The 19,607-nt window shown below is 53.8% G+C and overlaps 9 protein-coding genes across 9 annotated transcripts; 4 read left to right on the forward strand and 5 right to left on the reverse strand.

The window, feature by feature from the left end:
• Positions 1-32: 32 nt before the first annotated feature.
• On the forward strand, positions 33-1,907 carry J4E84_005917 (uncharacterized protein; the record flags this gene model as incomplete). The annotated part of the gene is made up of 4 exons (XM_049388509.1): positions 33-383; positions 434-692; positions 746-1,173; positions 1,224-1,907. The coding sequence occupies 4 exons, from the start codon at positions 33-35 to the stop codon at positions 1,905-1,907; spliced, it is 1,722 nt and encodes a 573-aa protein (XP_049244054.1).
• Positions 1,908-2,742: 835 nt separating this feature from the next.
• J4E84_005918 (uncharacterized protein) lies at positions 2,743-6,870 on the forward strand (the record flags this gene model as incomplete). The annotated part of the gene is made up of 2 exons (XM_049388510.1): positions 2,743-6,286; positions 6,338-6,870. 2 exons carry the CDS (start codon positions 2,743-2,745, stop codon positions 6,868-6,870), a joined length of 4,077 nt encoding a protein of 1,358 aa, XP_049244055.1.
• An 845-nt stretch (positions 6,871-7,715) lies between these two features.
• On the reverse strand, positions 7,716-8,429 carry J4E84_005919 (uncharacterized protein; the record flags this gene model as incomplete). Its single annotated transcript, XM_049388511.1, has 1 exon — positions 7,716-8,429. One exon carries the CDS (start codon positions 8,427-8,429, stop codon positions 7,716-7,718), a length of 714 nt encoding a protein of 237 aa, XP_049244056.1.
• Positions 8,430-8,862: 433 nt separating this feature from the next.
• On the reverse strand, positions 8,863-11,136 carry J4E84_005920 (uncharacterized protein; the record flags this gene model as incomplete). The annotated part of the gene is made up of 3 exons (XM_049388512.1): positions 8,863-10,309; positions 10,357-10,714; positions 10,767-11,136. 3 exons carry the CDS (start codon positions 11,134-11,136, stop codon positions 8,863-8,865), a joined length of 2,175 nt encoding a protein of 724 aa, XP_049244057.1.
• Positions 11,137-11,469: 333 nt separating this feature from the next.
• Positions 11,470-12,360, reverse strand: J4E84_005921 (uncharacterized protein; the record flags this gene model as incomplete). Its single annotated transcript, XM_049388513.1, has 1 exon — positions 11,470-12,360. The coding sequence occupies one exon, from the start codon at positions 12,358-12,360 to the stop codon at positions 11,470-11,472; it is 891 nt and encodes a 296-aa protein (XP_049244058.1).
• A 501-nt stretch (positions 12,361-12,861) lies between these two features.
• J4E84_005922 (uncharacterized protein) lies at positions 12,862-13,446 on the forward strand (the record flags this gene model as incomplete). The annotated part of the gene is made up of 3 exons (XM_049388514.1): positions 12,862-12,899; positions 12,946-13,126; positions 13,180-13,446. 3 exons carry the CDS (start codon positions 12,862-12,864, stop codon positions 13,444-13,446), a joined length of 486 nt encoding a protein of 161 aa, XP_049244059.1.
• A 466-nt stretch (positions 13,447-13,912) lies between these two features.
• J4E84_005923 (uncharacterized protein) lies at positions 13,913-14,573 on the reverse strand (the record flags this gene model as incomplete). The annotated part of the gene is made up of 2 exons (XM_049388515.1): positions 13,913-14,429; positions 14,569-14,573. The coding sequence occupies 2 exons, from the start codon at positions 14,571-14,573 to the stop codon at positions 13,913-13,915; spliced, it is 522 nt and encodes a 173-aa protein (XP_049244060.1).
• Positions 14,574-16,484: 1,911 nt separating this feature from the next.
• On the reverse strand, positions 16,485-18,497 carry J4E84_005924 (uncharacterized protein; the record flags this gene model as incomplete). Its single annotated transcript, XM_049388516.1, has 1 exon — positions 16,485-18,497. The coding sequence occupies one exon, from the start codon at positions 18,495-18,497 to the stop codon at positions 16,485-16,487; it is 2,013 nt and encodes a 670-aa protein (XP_049244061.1).
• Positions 18,498-19,059: 562 nt separating this feature from the next.
• On the forward strand, positions 19,060-19,458 carry J4E84_005925 (uncharacterized protein; the record flags this gene model as incomplete). The annotated part of the gene is made up of 3 exons (XM_049388517.1): positions 19,060-19,065; positions 19,117-19,157; positions 19,224-19,458. The coding sequence occupies 3 exons, from the start codon at positions 19,060-19,062 to the stop codon at positions 19,456-19,458; spliced, it is 282 nt and encodes a 93-aa protein (XP_049244062.1).
• Between the last annotated feature and the right edge of the window lie 149 nt (positions 19,459-19,607).

The following is a 19,607-nucleotide window of genomic DNA, read 5'->3' on the forward strand; positions in this document are numbered from 1 at the left end:
TCTGTCCAACACATTTCTCGTGAGTGAGCATCATGTTTGATCTCATCCGCGACTCGGCTTTTGGCCATATCGTCCGTCTTGTGACGCGCAACAAATATCTTCAATATCCCGAAGAGAAGGACCCCGAGATTTGGAAGAAGTATGTCAGTCATGAGAAGTCTGGGTATGCGGCCTACCATGGATCTACACAGGCGCCGGAAAACAAGGACGAGATCGATGAGCTCGCTCAAACGCATGGTGTGAGGAACCGGGAGGGACGCGATTCCGAGACGTCGTCGCGTACCGTGGGCAATGGTGTCAACGAGGCCAGCGGCTTGAGAGTCGATCCTGAGAAGGGCAAGGACCTTCACGTTATTGATTGGTATGGACCGGATGATGCTCAGGTATGTTTGCTCCATGTTCACATCTTTGGATTGTACTGACGGCTCTGTAGAACCCAAAGAATTGGTCGCGAGGAAAACGGTACTTCGTCACCTTTGAGATTTGCTTCCTCACTTTCTCGGTATACATTGGTTCAGCCATCTACACGCCCGGTCTCATGGGCGTGATGGCAGAGTTTGGCGTTGCTCAGGTCCCCGCGACCTTGGGATTGACGCTGTATGTTGCTGGATACGGTCTTGGTCCTCTCCTCTGGTCACCCATGAGCGAGATTTCGCAGATTGGCCGTCTCTGGGTTTACATTATTACCCTTCGTAAGTGCAGCCATCCGTTCACATCGACATGGCATGCTAACCGACACCAACAGTCATCTTCGTCCTTCTCCAGATCCCTACTGCTCTCTCCGTCAACTTCGGCATGCTACTCGCTTTCCGATTCCTGACTGGATTCTTTGGTTCGCCGGCACTCGCGACAGGAGGAGCCTCCATCGCCGACATGTACCGACCCAAGAAACAAGTGTACGGTCTCGCAGTCTGGGGAATTGGCGCTGTCTGCGGTCCTGTTCTCGGTCCTCTTGTGGGTGGCTTCGCCGTCATGGCTGAAGGTTGGAGGTGGACCATGTGGGAGATCATGTGGCTCTCGGGTTTCTGCTGGGTCTTCCTGTTCTTCCTCCTGCCGGAGACAAGCGCGCCCAACATCTTACACCGCAGGACACGCAGGCTCAAGAAGCTGACTGGCGACGACCGTCTTACTTGCGAACCGGATATCATGTCTGCTGAGATGTCAGGAAAGGACGTATGTTGCACCTCTTCCATTAGACCCAATCACTGCTAACACTACCTCAGGTTCTCAACATGAGTCTTCTCAAACCCATCACCCTCATGTTCAAGGAACCTATCGTGTTCCTGCTAAATTTGTACATCGCACTCATCTACGGTCTACTCTACATCTGGTTCGAATCGTTCCCTCTTGTGTTCTCCGGACTGTACGGCTTCAACCTCGGCCTTGAGGGTGTTGCGTTTCTGGGTATCCTCGTTGGTACATTCATCGCCGTCATTGTGCTCTTCGCGTGGAATTACTACTACCTGGAGAAGCAGTTCGACGATGACGGCAACATCGCGCCAGAGAAGCGTCTCATCCCTGCCATGGTCGGCTGCTTCTTTGTGCCCATCTGTCTCTTCTGGTTCGGATGGACTTCACGCTCGGATGTGCACTGGATTGTGCCCATTATCGGATCTGGATGCTTCGGTATCGCTGCCTTCACGCTCTTCCAGGCTGTCCTACCTTACCTGTCGGATGCTTACCCCGACTCTGTAGCTAGTGTACTGGCAGGCAACGACTTGATGAGGTCGTCGTTCGGTGCGGGATTCCCCCTGTTCGCCAATGCCATGTACCAAAAGTTGGGCATAAACTGGGCGAGCAGTTTGTTGGGCTTCCTGGGTATTGCCTTTCTCCCGATTCCATTTGTGCTTTACAAGTGGGGCAAGCAGATCAGACAGAAGAGCAAGCTGGCCAGGAAGGATATCTAGGGGTGTGCAGTGCAATAGTCCTATAGGATGGACCATAATATTATTTGTTCAAACAACTTCGATGGAGATGAGTGATTTCCCAGATGTGTGGAACGCGTGGTTGACGTCATCATCGTACGCGCCGTGGTGATGCATATTTCTTTTGTGAGCAATGTCCATTGGCATGGGTGCGCCTGCGGAGGCGTGTGCTGCTCCGACGTAAGCAAATACGCATTGCTTTGTCGAGCAGTTTGGTGAAACAGCAGACGTTGATGCTGCGTCATACTCGACGCGATGCAGGTGGCCGATCCCAACGGCTATACATAATGCCGTGGTCATGTCGCGGAGTCTAGACACGTGCTAGGGGAGCGCGGTAATGGAAACATCGCGAGTTTAAAATGACGAGCGCGCCGAATGGACCCTGATGGCCGAAGCTGGACGCATCGATCTCCCGGGAGCGACAGCCGATTTGGGTCTGCAGCGAGATTGGTGGTGAGGTCGCTGGGGTAGCCTCGAGGATGTTGGTGAGGGAAGGATGGCGCTAGGAGGGCTAGCGTGAAGCTTGTGGCGACTGGAGGCTGTATGGCAGTTCCAAGATTGCTGCTGTCTTGGATGGCAAAGAGCTGGGAGGCTAAGAGGTGGGAGGCTAGGGAGTTTGCGAGCCGGGTGGAAGGCGCGGAAGCTGCCTAGGAACCAGTGAAGGTGCTACCAGGCAGTGGGTGTATAGGTAGTACAGTGCAATCCAGTGCTCTTCCTCATCTCACCACCTGTCTGTGCTGCACCGCCACAACATCCCGCGAACCTGTTTCGGCGCTGATCCTTACCCACAACGGCAAAGGCGGCCGTCGTCGTCAACATGAGCGGGCATGGCAGCGTGCGTTTTTCGAGAGCCGCTCCCCACAACGTCCTGCTGAACAACATGGCCATGGCGGACGCGACCAAGCCCGTCGTAGTCAATGCGCCCGAACGCCCGGGCTTGACGAGCAGCGCCTCGGGGTCGTCTGGCGACTCGATGGACGAGACGACGTCGCCCGGCGAGCCCACGACGACCACCACCAGCCGCGACCAAGTGGCGCCTCTGCGCGAGCCCCAGTACTCGTGGAACAGCAACGCTTCCTCCTCGCGCTCTCGCGGGCCTGCCATCATGACGGACCTGCCGCCGCAGACGCCCAACGGGGGCAGCGCGCCGACCTCGACCACCAGAGCCGCCCGCCCAACGCCTGGCCGCACCATCAGCAGCGCATACGCACCTGCCCGCCGCCCGCAGCAGTTCTCGCTGAACTCATCCGCCCACCGCCCGCGCAACAACTCGGCCACGCGCAGCCGCCGCAACCCCAACGCCGAGTACCGCGCCCAGGAAAAGGCCTACGTCCAGCGCATCCGCCAGGAGGACCAGCAGGACGACTTCTTCGACCCGGCCCTGCGCACCCCGAGCCTGGGCTACAGCACCGACTCCGAGACGGACGACGAGTCGCCCTCGACCGCCGAGTATGTCGAGAACGACCCCTACGACCAGGAGACGCTGCTCTACTATGGCAACGACGACATGCAGCCCTCGATCGAGGAGCTCAAGATCCCCGCCAACCGCGAGCGCCTCGAGTGGCACAGCATGCTCGCCAGCGTCCTCACCGGCGACGTGGTCAAGCAGGAGAAGAAGCGCCTCATCGGTAGCACCGAGCAGCAGGGCGACAGCACCATGAAGGCCGAGATCTGGATGGGCATCCGCGCCAAGGTCTGCGGCCGCTCGCTGCAGGCCCAGCGCCGCATCGTCGACGACACCCGCAGCAAGATCCGCGCCAACCTCGAGAGCATCATCTCGTTCGAAGTCGGCGGCGAGGCTGAGGCCGGCCAGACAGCCGCCCAGCAGGTCGAGGACATTGTCAAGAAGATCGAAAAGGTCGAGAGCGTCTACCCCACGCGCCAGGCCCTCGAGGCTGCCTATCCCCGCGCCGCCTCGCAGCCCTACAAGGACGCCTGCGACGCCGTCATCGCCTGGCACAACACCATCGCCCTCATCAACACCGAAATGTCCATCCTTAAGAAATGGGTCGGCAACGAGGAGCTCGACTTCACCAAGCCCCGCCCGCGCTCGTCCCAGGACCACCATCTCACCGACGACTCTTCGTTTATTGACCGGATACTCAAGGAGGATGGCCTCAAGTCCCTGCAGGGCGACACCAACCTGCTGGCCCCGCTCGAGAAGGTCATCCAGAAGGCCAAGGCCACCCTCATCGCCAACGCCGAAGGCTTTGCCGAGAGACATCTTCCGCCCTACATCGAAGAGCTGCTGACTCTCATCAACTTCCCCTCGCGTCTCCTCCAGGAGATCATCCGCGTCCGTCTCTCGTACGCCAAGAAGATCAAGGACCCGTCACAACAGGGCGTCATGATGGCCGAGCAGATGATTGCGCAGTTCCAGATCCTGCTCGCCATGGCTGGCCAGGTCAAGGAGAGCTACATGGTCATCTCCCGGCCGGAGCCTGGCTGGGATCTGCCTCCGTGCATTGAGGAGAACTTCGACACCGTCGTGCTAGACGCGCTTAAGTTCTACTTCAAGATGCTGAACTGGAAGTTGGCCGCCAACAAGAACACCTTCAAGGAGGCTGAAATCCTCGAACAGGAGTGGGACTTTTGCAACAAGCTCGGTCGACAGCTCCAGGGCGGCGACGTCGAGACTGCGGAACAGTTCAGTGTGCTCACATCCAAGTCGCTCACTCGTCTCAGCGCTCACTTTGAGCGAGAGCTGCAGCGTCGGCCGGACGAGCTCACGGGTTCTGAGATGGAAAAGCGATACAAGCAGATCCTCGATTCTGTCCGTGTCCGACAGCGTAAGCTGTTCCGTTTCTCCAGGATTCTCACGCAGCGCTTCGAGAACTGCACCGAGTTCAACATCAACAACATCGACCTAGACGAGGAGCAGCTCCAGGAACTGTACGAAGCTCTCGTTGCCACTGGCCACTTTCTCGTCGAGACCACCGGCGGAAACAACACTGGCATCTACATCGTTGCATCACCGACGGCACTCGACCGACCGAACGACATCCAGTCGCTTCTTACAACCTGCTACCACGCAGAAGAAGCTCCAGAGGACCCCTCCAACCCATACGTTTTGATCATCAGACCAGAGCAGCCACTGTACTGGCCTGGCAAAAAGATGTCAGCCAACATCATCGAGCCCCATCTCGACCTCAAGCCTGGTCGGTTGAGGCTCGTCGCGGATGGCTCCCAACAACGCCTCGCAAACGCGAACCTATCATTCCTCTCATCAATAGGCATGGAGCTCACCACCCTTATCGATCAGCGCGCCAACCTTCCCCGTGTCAACGCAGAACTGCAGAAGATCAAGAAGACGGCGTACAAGCTGTCCAACACCATCATGGACAGTGTTGAGATCGTCCGTAGGCAAACAGTTGGTCTTGACTGCCAGGATCTCATCCAGACTTGCTTCGCTTTCGCGACAGAATTCGGTCAACGTTCCGTCCTCTACATGGACTACAACCGGAGGGCAATGAACAACATCAAGCTAACAAGGCTGGCGCTCGACTGGGTCAGCTTCATCTGCGACGACTGCATTGCTTCGGACCGAAAGACATTCCGATGGGCTGTGGTTGCTCTAGAGTTTGCCATGATGATGACCCGCGGTCAGAACATTCTTTCCATCAGCGACGAGGAATACTCACAGCTGCGACTGAAGGTAGCTGGCTGCATGTCTGTCCTCATCTCCCACTTCGACATCATGGGCGCGAGGTCGACCATAGCAGCTCAGGCCGAGCGACAGCGCCTCAACGCTATTGCTGGAAAGAGCCTGCTCGATCCGAAGAACGCAAAGGATGACGATGAGTCCATCGAGATGACCCAACAACAGTGGATGCAGAGGCTCGAAGAGATTGACACGTTCCGCAAAGACAAGGAAGCCGAACGCCAGGCTCTTGGTCGGGTGCTGGAGGACTCTAATGAAGCCGACCGAGCGCTGACCTACCTGTCTTCGTCTGCGACAAACGTCACACTCCGATGGCAACAGGGCCAGTTTGTCGGCGGAGGTACATTTGGATCCGTCTACGCAGCTATGAACCTCGACTCCAACCACCTTATGGCCGTCAAAGAAATTCGTCTCCAAGATCCACAGCTCATTCCTACGATTGTCGCTCAGATCAGAGACGAGATGGGTGTTCTTCAAGTGCTCGATCATCCCAACATTGTGTCTTACTACGGTATCGAACCACATCGCGACAAGGTGTACATCTTCATGGAATACTGCTCTGGTGGTTCGCTTGCCGGACTGCTTGAACATGGACGCATTGAAGACGAGACCGTCATCATGGTTTACGCGCTTCAGATGTTGGAGGGTCTCGCCTACCTACATGACGCTGGTGTTGTGCATCGCGACATCAAGCCCGAGAGTAAGTCGACTTCTGATCCTATCATAGTTTACCCTTGCTAACAAAACCTAGACATTCTGCTCGACCACAACGGAGTCATCAAGTTTGTCGACTTCGGCGCCGCCAAACTCATCGCTCGCCAAGGTCGAACCCTCGCCGCAGAACACAACGCTACACGCCAGGGCCGCCAACGCTCCATGACTGGAACACCGATGTACATGTCCCCTGAAGTCATTCGGGGTGGAAGCACAGGTCGCCACGGCGCTGTCGATATATGGTCACTGGGCTGCGTCATTCTGGAGATGGCTACGGGTCGCCGCCCTTGGGCTTCCATGGACAACGAATGGGCCATCATGTACCACATTGCCCAGGGTGACCCACCGCAACTACCATCCAAGGAGCAACTCAGCGACACTGGTATCGACTTCCTCAAGAAGTGTTTCGACCGCGACCCGAACAAGCGAGCCAGTGCGGTCGAGCTGCTCCAGCACGAATGGATCATGACGCTCCGCGCCCAGCTCAGCCTGGAACCAGCGACGCCCAGTGATAGCAACTCTAGCAGCGGAACACCACAAAGTAGTAGGCAAAACTCCACCTACAACTAATCCTTGACGCCCTCATCAGCATGTTTCGTCATGAATCTTGATGATGTTGGCTGATAGTGCATAGTGGCTCGCCGCCTTTCCATACACAGGGCCAGTCTCGATTCTGGTCAAAGCCTTCTACCCTCTCCAGATGCCGTCTCAGCAGGTTCCGGGGTTAGTCCCTTCACTATACCACCTGGCTCATCGTTTACTGGAGCTTCACCTTTCCGACAATTCAACTTCTCTGAACCATAAGGAGTGCTTAACTACACTCCATCTTGCACCCCGTAATTTCGGGGACATGAAGATTGCAAACATTGTTATTTCCGCTTCTGCCTGTACTCCTCCACTTCCCGCTAGCGTCTCTTGGGAAGTATGGATAGGGCGTTTACGTGGGCTCATCTCCCACTTTTGTTTCTTTTGTCAGGCGCGTCTCCTTACGTATGACCGCTGTTGGTTGGGCATTCTGTGTAGGTGTTTCTGCATTAGCGAGGGCGTTTCTCCGTATCATTATGGGTATGGGGCTTTACTTTTGGTTATCGTCCTTATACATGGTGCTTGCCTGGGTGGTTCGGGCGAGCAACACTTTCTCTTATTGTCTAATCGTCGAGATGATGAAGGCGATGCGGTATATACTAAGCAACGATTGCCCTGCGTGGCTTATACACCCTTTGAACACATGAATCCATACGCTGCTACTCTTCTAAGGTGATGTTTGCCAACTTTATGACACCGTACTGCATGTAATTTGGGTAGTGCATGCTTATCACAGCCGCGATCAATACGTATGTGTATCGTAAGCCTGGCAAGTATGTACAAATCAAGAACACGCTCCACACTCGCCCTCCTCATCATCTTCTTTCCCTCTAAACCATCCACTCCTTCAGCACCTCATCCTCCACATCCCTCACCAAAACATGCACATGTTCCAAACTCCTCACACTCTGCAAATCCGTCGTATTCTTGAACCAAATAACCTTACTCCCCTCTTCTTTCTCTCCCGCCTTACCCCTAAACTCTCTCTTCACAAACTCCTCCACCAACGCCCTCCCCGCCTCACTCAACCCCCCCTTCCCATCCACCGGCAACCGCTGCTTCAACCACACAACAACATGCCTGACACCAGGCACAAACGCATACGTCCAATCATTCCTCAGAATCTTGTAATCCGCTGGATCCGCAAATGGCATGTCGTTGACTACATCAAACCGCAACGCCCCGCTCTCATCTTCAACCGGTTCCCAGAGAAGGCGCTGGTCGAGCAGGTATGTCATTACGCTGCCGTATTTCTGCTTCACGTGTGCGGTCCATGCGAGATATGCTTTTAGGGCGCTGGGCCAGCGTTTCAGTTCTTCGAGGTGGTTGGTGCTGATGAGGGTGTGCAGGTTGGACCAGGTGTGGGGTTGGAAATCTGCGTCTGGGAGGGAGAGCTGCTGCCAATCTATGGCTGTGAGGGCGAATGGGGGGTTGTCGCGGGGAAAGGGTAGGGCGGTTGGGTCCGGGTTGGATTTCCACTGGGCTTGGAAGATGGAGGGGAGGGAGGATTCGTCGATGGTGAAGTTGCGTGACATTTCGTTCATGTTTGGTTTTTGGAAAAGTGTGCTGCGGGTATATGTGGTATGCGAATGAGAGGTGAGAGAATATGGAAGTTGGGAAGCCGCGATGATGATACTGGAGGGGTGGCCAAGTTGATTTTGAGGAGAGATAGTTAGTAAACGAGATAGAGTGGTCCGAAAGGTAGATTGATTGACCATCTAGGTTATTGGGTCGTGGTATCCATGGATCAAATACCGGTGTAAGTCCGGGTTGGTAGGTGGGTGTGCCTGCATATTTCGGCGGAAGCGATTCCCGATTTGGACTACTAAGACACATGGCAACACCTGGGCATGCAGTATACATCGATGCCGAGGAGACGTAATGAAGGGGGTAGCAAGATACTTGGAACACATGGAATGCATGAAGAAGGCCTTACATGGGTATCATCATACATGTTCGAATCAAATATAGGCTACTCTACAACTTTTCAAGCAAAATCCTCGCTCCAGCGTTTCCTCTAGGAGCCGCGTCTGACTTGTCGCCCTTCTTCTGCTTCTTGCCCTTGGCCTCCCCATTTTGCGCGCCCGGAGGGTTGGCAGCCGCCTCTAGCGCCTTCTTCTCTTTCTTCAGCGCTTTCAGTACTTCGTCTTTCTTGGCAAAACCTTCAGCTTCGGTCATGGACACCACCACGAAGGAACCCTGACCAGTCGCCCAGTCGAGCAGGTTAGACTTGATCTGAGGCCAGAGCAAATCTGCAAAGCCGAGAGCAGGCTCTACGGGAACGACCTTCTTGGTGGTGGGGTCGAACTTGCCACCTTGGACCAGCATCTTCAACATGTTCTTGCCGTGACTGGTAGCCTTGTTGTCACCGGCGGAAGCAGGCAACGCAGAATCCAAGATCGATTGTGAGAGACGAGCGACCTCTGTCAACGCCTCCTTGCGCTTCGCTGGTTCCACCTCTGGAGCTCCGACGAGAACCTCGCCCATAAATTGCAGGCCGAATGTGAAGGAGGCAAAGTCAGCAGCGCGGGCGGTAACAGCTGTCAGTAGCTGCGGCTCGATGCTCTTTGCGATTTCTGAGAGACGGATGTTTGGGTCCTTCTTTGATGTAGTCTGGCGAATGACATACAGCTCGTTCAATCGCTCGCGTGTGTTGTCATCCAATAACCATTTGGCATCTGCGGCGAATGGGTATAGTAAAACTGTGCGTGCGCGGGCATCATTGACAAGGTTCAACACCTTCTCAGGGAGGGCATCGTTGCTGGGTAGAAGCTCACTGAAGATGGACTTGGCAGAAAGCTTGGTGTCATCGGTGACTGCCATAGCAGCAAGAAGGACGTGATGGGCGTGTTGGTCGAAAGCCATAGTCTCTACTGTGTCCTTGTACGGTCGCAGGAAGAGCTTGCGGTCTTTGGCTGTACCGTATGCGAAGCAAAGCGAGACCAGTCGCGACCCTGATTTTGTGAACGCGAGGTTCTTCATGAGATCTACGTTGTCGGCTTCTTCACCCTCCTTGGTCGTTGGGTCTGGCTTGAGGTGCTCGAGAAAGTCGTTCGCTTGTTCGGTGCCGGGTTCGCATACAAGGAAGTACTGCAACATGGCGTCGTGAAGCATGGTGAAGCCAGTGAGCTTCTTCTGAATGAGCGAGTTGATCTGGTTCTCAAGGTAGCCCATGATAGGCTTCCTCTTCTCCGGGGACTCTTTCAAGATGGCCGATAGCTCTGCGCTGTCGGTGCCCTCGGCATTAAGACCCTTGATGGAGAACTCAGGACCATACCATTCCCGGAGGAGACGGTTCTTCTGCTCTGGAGTGGCTACGGCTCGGTATATATCGTCGACGATCCATGCGGCTTCGGGGTGGTTGATCATGCGCTTGACGTGGCTGTAGAACTCGGTGATGACAAGGTCGCGGATTTCAGGGTCACTGCGGTCGGTTAGACCTGGCATGTCGCGTGCAGACAATTTACTCACCCCTTCTCCACCAACTTGGCGATCAAGAACTTGGAGTACTTGCCCTCAGCCAAAACCTTGAACTCGCCTTTGAGCTCTCTCGCGATCATCCGCCTCTGCTCCATTGTGGAGTATTTGATGGCCGTCTGAATGACACGCACCGAGTCGTGCTTGAAGACAAAGTCCTTGACTCTGCCAGTTATGATCTCGAACAACTCCTTGACAAGTCCTTTCCTCTCTTCCTTGTCAACATGCGACTTGAGCCTGAGCTTCTCCCATAGCTTCTTGGAGCGTTCGATGATGTCGGCGTTTGGCTTCGCGGCCTTTCGTTCTCTGGCAAGGGCTTTTTGTTTTGCGTGCGCCTCTTTCGAATTGTTTACTGGAGGGATGATTAGCTGGACTATCAGGCAAGATAGATGGCTGTGTCTTACCATTCTGACCCGCCAACTTGGACTCTACTCCCTCGCCCTCGGCCTTGCCTGAGGCATCGTTGTCGTCTTTGCGCTTTTGTGTCTTGCCGTTGGACTTTGCCGGTTGTTCGTCGCTGCTTTCGACGTCGCTCATGTCGACATCGGCACCGTCGGCCGCCGAGAAGCCGTAGAAGCCATTGTCTTTCTCGCTCGTATCCGACTCTTCAAAGTCGTCGGAGCTCTCTTCCTTGGCCTTCTTCGCCTTCTTGACCGGCTTAACGTCGCGCTTCTTCTCGCTCTTGGTGGTGGGCTTGTCGACCTTGACCTTTTTGCTCTTGTCCTTGACGTCGGGCGCACTTGCGCCGGTGGATTTGCGTTTGATACCGGCCATTTTGGGAAAGTTGTTGTCGTGTCGCAGTCTTCAAGCTCGAGGTCGCAAAAGTTCGCGACTTCCCGAACTTTTTCTGACAAGCGGGCCGGGGTTCTCTTCTAGCCTGCCTGCTTTGGGACTAGGGCATTTGGCGAGCGACGAGCTCCACATGCGCGCGTTTCGCCGTCTCTCCGAACATCAACATCAGTCTTTCCAGACTTGAAGCATGAAAGTCATGAAATATAGAGAGATGCATTGCGAGTATGTCCGCGTCGTATTGCGCATCAAAAAAACACTTGAATTTGCAACATACTGCTTCAAACTTCTGCAGCTTGGTCATGAGCATAAAGCCGCTCACAGCTCGCTCTTCCACGAATGATCCTCCGGCAAGCCCAATTGCCTTCGTTGCGCATTCAGTATGTGTTGCAAGAATATCGGCTTGATGCTGAGTACGCCAACAAGACTCAACAGCAGCATCAATATAACGCCCAAGCCCACACCAAGAGCTACAGCATCCTGCTGCCTGCTCACCTTCCTGAACCATGCCTTCGTGTCCTCCACAGCGATGTTCTCGTCATGCGATCGTCGCGCACTCATCATACCCGGTAGTCCATCAAGCGAACGGTGGTTGAACTGCTTTTGGTAGTCGGCGAGCTCTTGCTTTTCAAGCTGCTTTCGCGCCCAGTTGTCCATCGTATCCCGCTGCTTGAACCCGTTCTCTTCGCCATCTTCGTGATCGTGATCCACATAGGCGATTGCGTCACCAGTTGCTTCTTCAGTGTTTGCGGTCTTTCCGCCATCGATCTGAGGTACTCCGAAACCACAGCTAGTCTGCACTTTCTGGATCTTCAACACGATGATAGCCCTTGCACCCGTGACGTCGACTTCGTCACCGTTCTCCGACGCCATCTTAGCGCGCAATTGCCCGTAGTACGGATCCCACTTTTCGACTACCCTTCCTTTGCAGAACAGTCGCATGATCTGTGGCGAAGGCCCAAAGGAGGAGAACATTACTGTGACACGGCCATTCTCATAGACGTGAGAGATGGTCTCACACCCGCTGCCGGTCGCGTCCAGATAGGCGACAGTGTTCGGGCCGAGAACAGAAAAGGTTCTTGACGGATGGCCTTTTGGCGAGATGTTGACGTGATCTCCAGCCCAAGGAGCGCTGGCCACAAAGAAGAGCGGCTGACTGGAGATGAAGTCGATGTGATTCTCGTTGAGGGAAGGGTAGAATTTGACCATGTTGAAGAGTGAGGGAGATTAGAACCAAGTAGCGGTCAGGATCAAAGATGGTGGCCTAGTATGGGACGATGCTGAAGAATGCAGCCGGCAAAGATGTCGTTCGGGAGTCTGACGATTTGCAGGAAGGGTCGAAGCAAGTAATGTAAATTTTGCGGCAACTGCGTTCAATGGTCGTCTCAAAGTGGAAAGGGGAGATGCAGACTTGGAAGTCGTGATCTGCCGACTCGACTAGTTGCACAGTAGGGTGAGAGTGGTAATGCGACTATGATTTATCAGACGAGAAAAATGGAAGTCTGACAATGCATACGTTTCTGTAAGTTTGCAGTGCAATGCGTGATTAAGATTTGGAGCGCAAGAAAGCTGCGATGCACGGTAACACCGCCATACCCGTTCTGTGTTAGCTCAAAAGCAGCTCGCGTGCGAGTGGGGGCGGGGCGCATCACCAGCTGCGCAACGAGATGCGACGGGAATCTATCAAACGCTTACATCAACACTGTCAACATGGTGCTCGCACTAGCATTGAAAGCAGAGCTGAATGGGTGAGTCTCTCTACCTTCACCTGTCTACACTGCTAACCCCTTCCAGCGTCACCGATCTCCGCCCCAATGACACGGAAGACGCGCCCTTTTTCTACACATTCAAAGTCCAATGCACGTCATGTCGCGAGATACATCCCAACCCCGTCTCGGTCAATCGATTCGAGATGAACGAGCAGAGCGGCAGCAAGGGTGAAGCCAACTTTGTCTGGAGGTGTAAGAACTGTAAGGTCTTTCTGCCCTGCGCCCTTCTCTGTACTTCAGCCACTGACACGGACTACAGAGAGAACACTCAGCGAACATCACAGCCGCGCCTACCTCCTACGAACAAAGCGACCCACCGAAGAAGACCAATGTCCTTATGTTCGACTGCAGAGGCTTAGAGTTCGTCGAATTCATAGCTGAGGGAGAGTTCCTTGCGACAGGCACCGAGTCCGGCACCAAGTTCTCAGGTATTGAATTACCTGATGGCGAATGGTACGACTACGACGAGAAGGCTGGCGAGGAAGTCAGCATCACAAACGTCGAGTGGGAAATACGTCGCGCTTAAAATGCGCAGGAAAGAGGAAGACCAATACGACAGCTTGTACAGCGTGGAACAGCGCACACCAGGCATGGTATAGTCGAGCTGATAAGACAAGAGTAACTCAAAGAGGAGGTCTATGTCTATACGCAATACGGAGGCACATGTACATCAATGACAACAGCAATGCTCAACAAAGACTGCGAAGGGTGGCGCAACAGATTACGCACGTACAAACTGCACATCATATTTGGTGAACAGCAAAGCTATCGAACACAAGTATATTGGAAGTACTGAAAAGGCACACAGCCCTACGGATATCACAGTTTTACACCTCAGCTACCAGCCACGATGAAGTAGCGACGGTGGAATCTACCTCCAAACTCTACCTACAAAACCAGTAACGAAGTCCTACACGGGAGCTACGAAATCGTCAGCGTACGAGGTCAACAAGGATATCTGAACCAAACTCACCATATAAAGACCAAAACACTCAAGACCAGGTAACGACCGTAGTAGCCTTACCGAGCTTGAAGCTATCCTTCGGCTTCTCCGCCTCGCGCTTACCCCACGTCGTCTCCGAGTCCGGGTTACCAAGCGTCTGGCGCTTCTCCTTGCCCCACGTGATGATCGTGCTTGGCTTACCAAGCTCAATGGTATCGGCAGGGTCAGTCCCATCCCTCTTACCCCAGCTGACCTCGGAGCTAGGCTTTCCCAAATCGATGGTGTCGGGCTGCGAGATGGTGTCGCGCTTCGCTGTACTCCATGTTACAACGGTCTTGGGCTTGCTGATGGTGAAGGTGTCTTTGGGTTCACTCCAAGTGACATCGCGTTTCGTGTCTTTGGGTTCACTCCAAGTGACGGCGCGCTTCTTGTCTTTGCTCCAGATAATTTCGCTGGTTGGGGGGCCGAGCTGCACGTCATCTGGGTTGGTCGGCTCGTCGTCGCGCTTGCTCCAGATGATCTCGCTAGAGGGCTTGCCGAGTTGAATGTCGTCTGGGTTGGTGGGACTGAGGGTTTGTGCCTGTTCTTTGTCAGCTTGTATATCTGTGATAATGACGAAGTCGAATTACCTCAGCTGAAGGCACAGGTGCGGCGCTGCTCACAGCAACCAACACACCAGCAGCAAGAACGGAGACGAATCGGTACTGCATCTCTTATTCCGTCTGACTGTTTCTTAACGTCGAGTACTATTGTTGGGAAAGGATGGAAAGTCGGTGGGCCTCGCTTGCAAGGCAGGAAATCTCAGGGTCTGGGGTTGATATATCGAAAGAGATACATGAGATCTACACGGAGCCGGCATACGACTTCATTTATACGCATCATTTGAACCAAAGTTTAGACACACTTTTGCCACTCTGTAGCTGCCCGAGATGGTAGGTGAGTAGTTGGGTGTTCGAGGCTGTTGGATACGGTTCATGTAATCTGGGTAAAGTACTTGTGCTTCCTGTTGTGGTTAGGAGATGTTTGGTCCAGCCAGCCTCAAGCGAGTTGGCAGATGAAAGGGCATACGTGACTGGGGCATTTTGTGTGGGGTGATTGAGGAATGCGACAATCCAGAGGACTAAGATAACTGGTGCTGCTAGTACTCGTCCTTGGGGATTTGGCAAGGACTTCGCATACGAGAAAGTTTGACTAGACGTCTACTAGCTCCCCAAAGTCATGGGTTAGTATTTCTCTGCGGTCTTTGTCACGCCCCCTTCCGACTTGTTTTTCCCTTTACATGTCTAAAAGGCTCAACAGTCAGTACGACCGCAAACACGGGCGAGATGCTCTCCTACCATTGTGTTATCGTGTCTCAAGTATACTACAGTACAACAACCCACGTTGCATGCAATCTCTCTTCAAAAAAAAAGCATAGATGCAGGGACTAGCAACACCCACAACACGTTCTAGCCCAACCCACACCTCAATCTGCGTATCCGGCATCGAACGGCTTCCCTGCATGAAGATCCTTGAGAGGATGATTTGTACTAAGTAAGGGGTTAAACGTACATCCGAGTGCGACCAGAACCTCGTTGTGTCGCACAAGAATCTTCGGCAGAGTAATCATCTACCGTGTATGCAACGCTATCGCGGCTAGTCCTCTGGGATAGTGAAAGACCAAGGGTGATGAGATGAAGACGCCTGGCTTATCAGGCAACACAGAATAGTTGTAGACAGAACATAGGGATACAAAGGTCTAGAGCTGGCTGGCATCAGCTCTGGACTACGAAGGAATGCCTTAGTAATTCCCCATGCATCACACTAGATAGATCCTGATGATAAAGCTACGCGAGATAATGCCACATATGTAGTATATCAGCTACAAGCAACTGCTTGCAGAGTCTGGAGAAAGTACCTGCACGATGGATTGGAGACTGAGCAACGATACAAAGGCTCCGGTGGAATGATCTCCATAGTGCGTCTGTCTATCTTTAGACAGGAATGCAGCGTCGCCCGACACGACTGCCTCCTTTGGCTAGTGCGAAAGCGAGGGCATATCAAACGTCCCCAGTCATATGAGCTCTTCAATTTGGAATAAATATCAGGAGATTGTTTAAAGAAACGGACACGAGAGGATGAGCATTTGCGCACCAACGGAAGGAAGCATTCCAAACTCGTAATAATAACGAAACATGACAAACACGAAACAAAATCCAACCGTGCCAAAAGTCCTTCTCGAGCAAAGCTTGTTGGTGATGAGTAGCAGGAACAGTAATGTTGGTGACAGACGTGCTGAAGCGAAAAGGATAAATGAAGCTGCCGACGCAGTTAATCTAAATAGATGAACTCTCAAACAAAGAAGTCCTCGGCAGAGGGATGGTCTGGTGACACCTCGGAATTGGAACACGATGAGATTTCTTTGGTAGCAGGTCGTCATTGTGCCAAACTTTCGGATGCGACGGCAGCAGGGTGAGTTGTGTTCTTGTCAGCTTCGCCAGATGAGAAAATTCCATCGCCAGCTGGACGAGAGTTTGATGAAACAAAATCGTTGGTTATTCATTCGGAAGTGGCGCCATCGAAGGGCTTTGGTATATACACTAGTATACATGATAAAATCGTACTGTACACATGGTAGCTATTCAAGGCTCCGGATCTTTTGGTCTTTCTCCAAACTCCCGCTCCAACCATGACGCCCAAACCTCCTTGGGGTCGGCCGTGTTATGCGCGATATCCTCCTCTGGATCAGCTGCATCATGCTCGTCAGGCTCGTCCTGAATGAATGTAGTGTTGTCGTCCCCGTCTATGCCTTCTAGCGCATCCTTTACATCCGCGTCTCTTGTGTCCTTGATGTAGGCGGAAGCGGCAATCATGACGTTATCTGCAACCCAAGCGGGAGCGAGCTGCAGTTTCTTCTTCTTTGCCACATGCTCGTTTCTTGAGGCGAGGCTGAGGATCTTCTCACGATCGAAGCCTTCGGTAGAGATGTCTGCCAGGATCTGGTTGAAGGCGACCGTGTTGCCGGTAATGGAGCACAAGCCTATCATTTGACCGTATGCTTTGGTCATGTCGTCATGATTCACTCTGGCCTTGATGCTGCTAATCTCTCCCCAAATGTATAGGCCCCCTTCCCAGTCCGCGCGGCGGAGACAGTCGTTGAGCATTCTCGTCAGACCTTGAACGTCGAGACCCCAGCCGTCCGCCTTCATCTCGTAGTAGATATCAAGCGCTCGGTCGAACCCTGCGAATCGCATGACACCAGTTATGAGGGAACTAAACACCATGGGTGTTGGGTGGACCTTCTGGTAGACCTTCTTTTCGTCGACCCTCACGAGCCGACCATGACTGGCTTCGTTGACGTTGACTTTGGGAGTTGCGAGCATAAGCCCGTCGCCTACACCTCTCATCCTGGCGACAAACCTCGAAAAGTCTTCAGGATTTCCATGCCTCAGGGAGGCGTAGTGATTGAGTATTTCTCGACAGGTAATCTCGTTCGGACGAATCTTGTTGTAGTTCAGGGCGGGTATCACACAATCTATGAGGTTTCGACGCCGCCACTGTCGAAAACCTACCAGCAAAGTGTTGAATGTCTGTAAGTCCGGTGAGGCCGATGAAACGAGGAGGTTGTGACAGATCTTTGCAAGCACGACAGCTTCTTTGCGGTCGTTACCGTGTACGTCGCTTTCAAACAGCTTTTGGATGCTCTGATTCATTTGGATCGTGATAGCGTAAAAGTCGCCATCCACGTCCTGATAATATTCCGGAATTCCTGGATGATCTGGGTGAATTCGAGCTTGGGCAATCACGTCTGGCGGACTATCAACAGGAATCTGGTGGAGGTTTTCAAGAGCCTCCAAGATGTTCTGGCGCGCTTGCTCACGCTCTACAGCGTTCATAGCTATAACGTCTTGGATCTGCTGTGACAAGTTGTCGGAATCCACTTCCCAAGCCTTGTCGAATCTAGGCACATTGTTTTTGTGCAGTAGTTCGTGTATAAGGAGACCGGTGGAGAGTTCCTGCATGGCCAGCTTCTTCCACGAGTGTCGCCTTTGTAGGGCGTTTACGCGTAGTGCGTCTGGCGCCCACAAGGACTGGGGCGGCAAGTTGTAGCGTATAAGCTCAGGACCGGTATTTGTTGGAAACTCCAGAAGCTGCATGCCGGGGAACCTCGAGTCAAAGCGCAGGTCTTCCAGCTCAGCGTAATCGCGAATTTGTGACTGGATTTCTTGATTTTCCAAGATTGGATCCTCATCTAATTCCATGCCTACAATGCGCTCCAATGCGCTCCAGTCGAAGTCGTCCGGCAGATCATCAAAGGTCAAGCCATGGTATCCATGCCCCAAGGTCACGGAATCAGTCGCCGTGTCTATGTTTTTCGCTCCGTCTACCGGCGGCCCGTCACCAGTAGATTGGGCTAGTGACGAAAAGGCCTTCTCCCATTGTGTGTTCCTAGCGGCTTTCGCTCTCGCATCGATGGCCAGCCCCGCAGCGAAGATGGTCGTGTATACGAAGGTCGACGTTGGTGTGCCAATTGCCCGAGTGCGACGAAGAGCCGTCTGCCCGCTGCGCCTAGCGAGAGCGCCGGTGTTGGAGACGCATGAGATGCATCTGCAGGTACCCGGGTTCGACGTTGCCCGGGACCAGATGGCTCGCATTGCTACCGGGGCATGCTGCGCGAGGAGTGGAGGGGCGACGAAGGACCGGGTCGCCGGCGGAAGGAGGAGGCGGCGCACCGTGGTAGGCGCAATGGTGCTGCTGAGAGTAGGCAGCTATGAAGGTCCAGCTGGAGTATGGCGGCCGAACGAGTGTGACTGGAGGTTGTGATGTCGGGGTTCCGCAATTGTTGTACTCGTCCGATCATTCGAAGAGGGAACAATTTCTTAGCGCGTCCGCTAGTCGCGTCGCTCTACATCGTGGACAGCAGGTAGGCATGGGTGTGGAAGAACAACGAAGGCAGGTGCATGATTGATCATGATTGCGACGTGAGTCCAAGACAGGAGAGTGCGAGTCTCAGTTACCCTCGAATGCACCTTCCACCCTAAACCACCATCTGTTGCGCGGCTTCCCCGCGGTGAAGCACGGTGACCAATCGGCGCTACCTTTTGCCGATGACTTTCCAAAGCTGCAGGCACGACCGCCATAGCACCACGACTATCACTGCTCTACCCACCAAACGGACGGCTACCCGACAGCAAGCCCTGAGATAGAGTCGCAAACATGGCTGTAAGCTATCCTTCATGTTCTCCAGTCGCGCGCAAAACTAACATCCAACAGGCAGTCGCACCCTTCAACCCTCGTCCTTTGCTCCAAAGCTTGTACGTCGCACGCCTTCACCTCTCTACCTACCCTCACCCGACGAACACGCGCTAACATACGCGCAGAGTCGACAAAGACATCGTCGTCAGGTTAAAGTGGGGTGAGACCGAGTACAAGGGAAGACTCGTCTCGGTGGACCTCTACATGAACATCCAGCTCTCCAACACCGAAGAATTCGTAAACGGCGTCAGCTCCGGCACTCTCGGCCAAGTCCTAATAAGGTGTAACAATGTTCTGTGGATCGGAAAGGCCGAAGAGGTGGAACCCAAGGCGACAAAGGATACGGCCATGAGCGGTTGAGATGCCCACGAGGGCAGACACACGATGCGCGAGACAAACTGAATATCGCAATACGAGCGCCCACCGGGAGCGCGCAGGAGCTGTCTGGGCGCAAAGACCACATGCGCACGCAGCAGGAAGGCAGCAGGTGCGCTCCACGTAGCATGCGC

This window comes from Alternaria hordeiaustralica (assembly GCF_023758085.1).
Source record: "Alternaria hordeiaustralica strain BMP 2776 chromosome Unknown scaffold_10, whole genome shotgun sequence".
Classification (NCBI taxonomy): domain Eukaryota; kingdom Fungi; phylum Ascomycota; class Dothideomycetes; order Pleosporales; family Pleosporaceae; genus Alternaria; species Alternaria hordeiaustralica.